The following is an 8717-nucleotide window of genomic DNA, read 5'->3' as shown; positions in this document are numbered from 1 at the left end:
GGAAAAGAAAAACCAAAGCTTTATGAATCTTCTTGATTAATTAAAGCCAATTTGATATATTTGTGGATTAATATTTACCAGTGGTCGTTAAGGCAGATTTTATTGCTGCAGGGGACCAGGTGGGGTGAAACGATTTAACGTAGGCAGCTGCAGCAGAAAGATGAGGGCAAGCCGTGGAAGTTCCTGATATTATATTGAAGTTTGATTCCCTTATGTCTCCTGCTGCCCCAGAGATAGAGGAGTTGGGAGGCCAAGCGGCTATGATATCTGCTCCTGGGGCAGTTATATCAGGCTACAACGGCAACAACAAAATAGTTTGAATCGCACAAATGTTTCTTGACGAGGGTTGCCATATGTATACAAGTAGTGTTTATAAGCAGTTGGGAACCTACGTACGTACTTTGAGAATGTCGGGAGTAATTGGATTCGGACCCCTTGATGAAAAGGAAGCCACGTATGGGGACAAAGAATCTTTGCCTTCCTTGCTCTTAAATATAGTAGCTGTCGGATTACTGCAAAATTATTCGGTAGATGAGAGAAAATAACGACGACCGAAGCCAGTAAATTTATTCATACACACACACACACCCAGGCACAGACGCAGATGCCATTAGTGATTGGATGGATGTATACCTTGTTGAATTTAAGTATGAGCGAATGGATTCTCCATTTCTGAGGTTAACCAAAGTGAAGGGAAGAGGAAGAGCATGTGCCACGTCTTTTGAGGAAATGATTGGAACGATGACCCCAACGGCCCCATCCTTTTGTGCCGCATTATGTTTCGGAGCAGAATCACACACAACAATCTTCCCCTTCACTAATGCTTCATCTAAAGAGTTTTCAACGCAAGAACTGTCCAAAATGAGATTGGTTAGTATAATAGGATACTTGGGATGATCATTCATAATATATTTTAAAATAAAAACATTAATACCTTGATATGGAACTGTTAAAACCACCGGTGATATTGGGTGCATCTCCAGAATAAATCAAAGGATACGTTTTATTATGAAGATCAAATGTATTCACCGAAACTCCCTGCATATACGTATATGTGTTTCTCAAACCATTCCCATAGATTTCTTAGTAGCAATCAAATTAGCGTTACCTCAAAAACCATGCCATTTCCCAACTGAAGCCTGGTGAAAAACTTTCTATCAATAGTGGAAGCAGCCACTGAAAGCGACCAGGGGGCAAAACTAGTCATGGTGAACAACTCAGGACCGGAGTTGCCGACAGCAATTGAGGTTAAAATGCCATTCTTCATTGCATGGAAAGATCCAATGGCATATACGTCCCGAAACAAGTTAGGATGGATCACCGAGGTTTCGCCGAGTGATACAGAAAGTATGTCGACGCCATCAGAGATTGCTTCGTCAAATGCTGCCAGAATTTCCGAGTCATGACAACCTGATCACCAACAAGGTTTGTACGCAGCAATACGAGCCGATGGGACTCCCCCTCTTGCTGTGCTGGAGCCTAGCCCATATAGACTCGCTGAGTTAACCCAGTTTCCTGCTGCTGTGGATGCACAGTGAGTGCCGTGGCCATCTGTATCCCTTGGTGATCCAATATCATCTTTGATGGGAAACCCATGCCCTACAAAGTATTTTGCGCCTACTATCTTGCTGCGCTTACACATGCACGCAAGTGTTTAATTTAGTGCTCACGGCCGTAATAATAGAACAGGTTAAAAATTTTCAATTTGCTATTTTTTAATAATAAATTTATCTTTTAAAGAAGGGTCTCTTATAAAATTATTTTTATCTTAAATTACATATATCAAAATAAAAAATATTTATAACATAAAAATATTAAATTGGATTTGAACCATTCAAAATTGATAGTTCAAATTAAGATGATTACTGAAATGTGCTAATTGGCACCCTTGTATGCAACATCAAATCATCATTGCACAGTCCCGGCATTTGATTTTTTCATATTATGATTAATTTAATCTATTTTTAAAATAATAAAATAATTTAAATTTAAAATATTAAGTAATAACAAAAATTGACTAAAGTGGTTAAACTAATTTGATAAGTTAATTCTCATAATTTAGAAAATAAAAACGAAATAATGAAATATAGAAGGATCTATAATGTATATTTATACTTGTTTTATATTACTATGGTTCTTAATATAAAACCTATTTAATTAATTTGATTAGATTAAAAAAGTTAGATAAGTTAGTTAATTATAAGAAATATGACATGTTTTTTTTTTTGGTGACAAAGGTGTTTTTTTTTCTAAAATACCATAATCATCTTTCTTATATTCTCCTTCTCTCTCTTTTAGTTGATCATGGTTGAGGGAGTATCCATAAGGGCAATTTAAGAAAAAATCGATAAATACGAGAAATATGTCTTATATTTAGGACCAAAATCAACTCAATAATTAGATCATATATTAAGGATCAGAGGAGTAATATACCCATATATAATTATTCATTTCCTGTCCTTAACGTAAGAGCTCGTTTGACTTTTATTTTGGTATTAAATATAAAATCCTAGTTTATTTTGTCTCTCATATTTATCTATTTTTTTAAGGTAATCATTGTAATAATGATAGTTTTTGCCAATATATGATTGTTAAGGATATTTTAGAAAAGATAACACATATTTATTATAAATAACTAATTTAACTAGTTTTCTTAATCCACTCAAATTAGTCAACTAGTATTTCAAATCCCCAGGTTTCCCCTTTTACTTTGGACTAGACCAAATTAAACACCATCAGCTTGTTGGTTTTCCAGTTCGTAGGTCCCATTCGTTTTTTTTCCCCTCCAAGTAAAACACATTTCTTTAATTTGAAGAGATGGTTTGAGACAATGAAAATGTATGGGCATGTACTTATTGCAAGTGAAGTTTTGGCAAGAGCCCTTCGACTTTCTGGGCGGCGGACCGAAACCTTGATCCTTAAAGCTGTGAGACTCTGGCCAAATTCCGTAATCGATTACTCCGACGATGAGGTCGCTCTCCAAACTTGCTCTGTTGACTTGCTGTGGGAACCCTATGAAGTCCCACGACCTCGTTGTTTGGGCCTTGTGCCTTTTGCTTTCAAACATAGAGATTATACCATCCATTCCTAATATATATAAATTTGGCTTGTTTATATATAGATGAAGAGGAAATTAAAAAAAGAAAAAAAGAAAAAAAGGATATATAAACTGTACCGCCCACTCTTTTGGCTTCCTCTTTTGTTAGCCTCGCCGCAAAGCCATTGAAACTCTTCCTGTAGCTGTGGACCAAAGCTTCTGGTGCAAAGTTTCTAAAACATAACCATTTGGGACTGTCGTGAGTCTCTTAATTATTCTACATCAAAGCCCTCTTTCGGATAATCTATCTTTTAACGTGCAAGGAACGTACGGTGGAATCGAATAACCCTCTAATGAATTATTAGTCAGTGATCACCGAATATAAAACTACAATTACTTCATTAATTGGCCAACGATGACTAATGAGTAGTCAGTGTGCGTTATGTTTCTGTTTCGTTACTTGTTAATTCTGGTTTACTGTTGCTAACAGATCCAGCTGCTCTACAGCTCATTGTACATGTGTCACTAGATCTTCTGCTCACTTAGGCTATATATAATAGTGCACTGTACTAGCCTCTTTCAGATAAGATCAATAAGAGCCAAATCAGTTTTCAATTCATTTATTCCTCTAAATTGGCATGGTATCAGAGCTTCTGCTTCTGGCAGAACTCCGATCACTGGCCGCATAAGATTTCATCATCGTTAATTGATCTCCATCATCTTGGATCGATCGGTTGACAAAGATGACGACATTGTCTGGCTCACAGTCTGGTACTACAGTGATGGATTCTTCTTCAGGATCCTCCATTCCAGGCTTTTCGAACAAAAAAATTAGTGTGAAATTGGATGAATCCAATTATCTTCTCTGGAAGCAGCAAGTTGCTTTCATGGTAAAGCAACACCGACTCAAAGGTTATCTAATGGGGACAGCTACTGTTCCACCTCCGAAGGTGCATGATACGGGAGGATCAGAGATTGATAATCCAGATTTTGAAGCATACGAAGCGGTGGACTCAGCTCTTGCGTCTTGGCTCCTTTCATCTGTGAGTCAGTCCATTCTTCCAGAGCTCGTCGGATTAGAATCGGCATCTCAAATCTGGATGAAATTAAATCGTCTTTACTCAAGCAAGTCTGCTTCGAAGGTCCTGTATTATAAGAACTTGCTTTCAAATCAAAAGAAAGGTGAAATGGCAATGCGAGACTACTTGGCCACAGTTAAATCCACCTGTGATCACCTAGCTATGTTGGGAGAACCAGTTCCTCAGTCAGCTCAGATTTCACATATCCTTAACAGATTAACTGCTGAGTTCGAACCGGTGATTGCTGTTATCAACGCTTCTCTGACCAACTTTGATCTAGATACAGTACAGTCGCTGTTGATTGACTCAGAAGCGAGACAGAAGGCTTTTATACAGAACACAGTGGCACATGCGAACTATACGACACATCTACCTTGGGATTATGGCATTGATGAACAGCCGCAAGTATACTCCTCACAAGCACCCTATATCTCACAGAACAATGGCGGTCGAGGCCCACCACGAGCACCATTTCCACCGAATCCGTTCATTGGACGCGGACGAGGTCGTGGACGATCATTTCCACCGAATCGAGTGTCGTGCCAGATCTGTCATCGCATGGGGCATACAGCTGATTGGTGCTACTGTAGGTACAATTTCTCTCCAAATCACACACCAAATTACTCTGCCAATGCCTACTTCACTGACTATGGCACATCAATTTACGATGACAATCACTATTATTCTGCATCTGTGCCTAATATTTCTGCTGGACATGAGTACCACAATCCGGCTTCGGCTGTTGCTTCTGATTCTTCTACCAAGTCCAGTGTGACTCCCTCTCAACCTACTGCTAGTAGTACTGAATTGCCATCTGCTCAAGCATTCATTGCTAGTCCACATATGGTCTCTGATGATGCCTGGTATGTTGACTCTGGAGCCACTCAGCACGTTGCTAAGTCTACGACTGGGCTACAGCAAACTATCACCGGTAATAACGGTAAGGTTATGGTAGGCAATGGCTTTGGCTTGGATATTACTCATACCGGAAATATACAACTTAAATCCCCCTCTTCTCAATTACTTATGAATAATGTGCTTTGTGTTCCTGCCATGAAGAAAATTTAATGTCTGTTGCTCAAACCACACAAGAAAATGGAGTCTCAATTGAATTCTTTCCACATGCTTGCTTTGTCAAGGATCTGAGAACAAAAAGGATACTGATGGATGGCGTTGAAACGAATCGTATGTACAAGATGGGAGCTGCTCCTCATGTCTGTCAATCTTCTGCTCCAACTAAGCCTGTGCCTATGTGCAATCAAGTAACTGTAGCTGACTCTCTCATGGTGTGGCATCATCGACTTGGACATCCAGCTATGGACACTGTCAAAGCCGTTCTAAAGCAAGCCTCTATTTCCTTTAATAACACTAGTACTCCAATTTCACTGTGTTCTGCTTGTCAATTTGGGAAAGCTCATAAACTTCCCTTTTCTGCGTCCTCCTCTGTATATCAGAAACCATTGGAGTTAATAACACTTGATCTTTGGGGACCTGCCCCTGTTCTGTCTCATGGCTTCAGTTACTATCTTGCAATTGTAGATGCTTACAGTAGATTTACATGGATTTTTCCATTATATAAAAAATCTAAAGCTTTGCAAAAATTCAAGGAGTTTAAGACGCTGGTTGAAAATAGACTAAACATAGGAATCAAGATGATACAATCTGATAATGGGGGGTGAGTTTCAGTGTTTTAAGCAATTTGTTGCTGCGTGTGGTATAGAACACCAGTTTACATGTCCATATACTTCAGAGCAAAATGGACTGGTTGAGAGAAGACACAGATTAATTGTTGAAACTGGATTGTCTCTACTTGCTCATGCAAATCTACCAATCTTCTACTGGTCAGATGCCTTCAGTACTGCTGTCTTCCTTTTAAACCGGTTGCCGAGCACTGCTATCCATGGTCAAACACCATTTGAAATGCTATACAAGTCCAAACCTGACTATTCTATCCTAAGGGTCTTTGGTTGTGAGTGCTTTCCTCTTCTTCGGCCTTACAACAAGCACAAACTAGAATATCGTTCTACTAAATGCATCTTCCTTGGGTACAGTCCACAACATAAAGGTTACAACTGCCTGGATATCCAAACTGGTCGCATTTTTGTCTCTAGACATGTTCGATTCAATGAACATGTATTTCCTCAGATTTCCCAAGTGAATGTTAAGAAGCTAGCTGAGAATAACAGGTCAGAAGAGTTGATGTCATCTCTATGTCCGATTGCCAAACCATCATTGCCCATTCTTTCAAACTCCACAGCTCCTCGAACCACCGACTCTTCCACATCACTGTCTTACACACAGACCGAACCAATCAATGAACAACCCATTCACAGCACTATCCCACACAGTCTTGCCACAACTTCTGACCAACCTGAGCCACCACCAATTTCTTCTCTACCTAATACTACTCATTCCATGACCCCACACAGTCCTGTCTCCATGACCCCACACAGTCCTGTCTCTGCCTCTGACCAACTTGCGCCACCACCACTTCCTTATCTACCTACTAATACTCATTCCATGGTGACTAGGGGAAAGAGTGGTATTTTTAAACCCAAAGTGTTTATGGCTATCGGAGATAACTCGATTCCTACCACCATTGAAGAAGCCTTTCAAGATCCTCTCTGGAAGCAAGCTGCTGAGGAGGAATTTAATTCTCTAATTAAATTTGGAACATGGGAATTGACTGAACTACTTAATGGACGAAAACCCATTGGATGCAAGTGGCTGTTTAAATCTAAACTTCACACTGATGGCACTTTAGCAAAGAGGAAAGGTAGATTGGTTGCAAAAGGTTATGTACAAGAAGCAGGCACAGACTACACTGAAACATTCAGCCTAGTAGTAAAAGCTATAACAGTTCGAATTCTGCTTACCATAGCTGTTACTAATGGCTGGAAACTTCACCAAGTTGATTTTAACAACGCCTTTCTAAATGGTGATTTACAAGAAGAGGTCTTCATGCAACAACCTCCAGGATTTGAACAGTTCAGTGCTAATGGTAGACCATTGGTGTGTAAATTGAAGAAAGCCATCTATGGCCTCAAACAAGCCCCCCGTGCATGGTTTCAAAAGCTTCATCATGCACTTGAAACTCTGGGGTTTCAAGCTTCAAGAGCTGACTCCTGCCTCTTTATTAAACAAGCAGGTGATACCACTATCTATCTCCTGGCTTATGTTGATGATCTTGTGATTTCTGGGAATTCTGAAGTTGCTGTGGAAAATTTGATTACACAAATGAGTGATATTTTTTCTCTAAAAGATCTTGGTGAGTTGTCCTTCTTCCTTGGGATAGAATTTACTTCTACTTCATCTGGGCTATTACTCACGCAGAGGAAATATATTGATCAACTACTGCAAAAAACAAATCTTTGGCTTACCACTGCGTATACTACTCCAATGGCAGTAAATGTTCACTTGCTACCAGGGGATAGTGCACTATTCTCAGATCCGTCACTATACAGGAGTATCCTTGGTACTCTGTAGTATGTGTGCTACACCAGACCAGATATAGCTTACACAGTCAACAAGCTGAGCCAATTCATGCATGAACCTACAGTCAAACAATGGGAATGTGTTGAAAGACTGTTGAGGTATCTTAAAGGTACATATACACATGGATTACTCATTAAATCAGCTCCAGCTCTTCGTATACAGGCCTTTGCAGATGTAGATTGGGGAGGTACTCGATCAGACAGGAAATCTACTAGTGGCTTCTGTACTTATTTAGGTCCAAACCCCATTACTTGGACTTCTTGAAAACAAGATGTAACCTCCAGATCTGCCACCGAATTTGAATATCGAAGTGTAGCGGATGCTGTGGTTGATATTATCTGGGTCATGACATTAGTAAAAGAAATGAAAATTAATGTTGTGGAAACACCAACCATCTGGTGTGATAATTCTGGCACTGTTGCTCTTTCTGCCAATCCAGTGCTGCACAACAAGTCCAAGCATGTGGAAATTGACCTCCATTTTATTAGGGAAAAAGTATCCGCTGGGATAGTACATGTGGGCTATGTTCCTTCATTTGATCAAGTTGCTGATATCTTGACCAAAGCACAGACTAGTGCAGTATTCAACTATTGCAAAAACAAACTTAATGTTGTATCCCTGGAAGCACCTGACCTGGTTTCAGATCGTTCAACTGCTGCAGAAAATGTTGATGCTTCTTAGCTAATCTAGTTTCTTTTTTTGCCTTGCTTATCCAAGCAGGGGGAATGTGCGTTATGTTTCTGTTTCGTTACTTGTTAATTCTGGTTTACTGTTGCTAACAGATCCAGCTGCTCTACAGCTCATTGTACACGTGTCACTAGATCTTCTGCTCACTTAGGCTATATATAATAGTGCACTGTACTAGCCTCTTTCAAATAAGATCAATAAGAGCCAAATCAGTTTTCAATTCATTTATTCCTCTAAATTGGCAGTCAGAACCTCCCAAGGACTCCTTGAACCATGCTCATGTGATGCAATTCTGTGACTTCGATTCCCTTCAGGAGATCCCCCATGTACACGACATACGTCTATCCAAAAAGTGATTAAACAAATGGTAAACCAATAAAGAAAACAGAGTGATGAGAAGCAATATATGAAGATCGTGA

The 8717-nt window shown here is 39.5% G+C and overlaps 1 protein-coding gene across 1 annotated transcript; it reads right to left on the bottom strand.

The window, feature by feature from the left end:
- Positions 1-927: 927 nt before the first annotated feature.
- LOC114736128 (cucumisin-like) lies at positions 928-8717 on the bottom strand. The gene is made up of 6 exons (XM_028923901.1): positions 8551-8717; positions 3176-3270; positions 2853-3087; positions 1495-1628; positions 1109-1410; positions 928-1038 (listed from the first exon to the last, which is right to left on the bottom strand). Exons 1-6 carry the CDS (start codon positions 8622-8624, stop codon positions 928-930), a joined length of 951 nt encoding a protein of 316 aa, XP_028779734.1. The 5' UTR covers positions 8625-8717.

This window comes from Neltuma alba, unplaced genomic scaffold (assembly GCF_004799145.2).
Source record: "Neltuma alba isolate B1F8T4 unplaced genomic scaffold, ASM479914v2 tig00013313_pilon, whole genome shotgun sequence".
Classification (NCBI taxonomy): Eukaryota; Viridiplantae; Streptophyta; class Magnoliopsida; order Fabales; family Fabaceae; genus Neltuma; species Neltuma alba.
Note: the sequence above shows the minus strand (reverse complement) of the source record. Positions and strands in the feature narration are given on the sequence as shown.

Excerpts from the sequence above, each read along its gene's own strand:
- LOC114736128 (XM_028923901.1), bottom strand. The coding sequence starts at position 8,624 with ATGGGGGATCTCCTGAAGGGAATCGAAGTCACAGAATTGCATCACATG. Across the intron at positions 3,271-8,550 it reads GTTCAAGGAGTCCTTGGGAG|AAACTTTGCACCAGAAGCTT; the intron begins GTTCTGACTGCC and ends GTTATGTTTTAG. Across the intron at positions 1,411-1,494 it reads AAACTGGGTTAACTCAGCGA|GTTGTCATGACTCGGAAATT; the intron begins GTCTATATGGGC and ends GTTGGTGATCAG.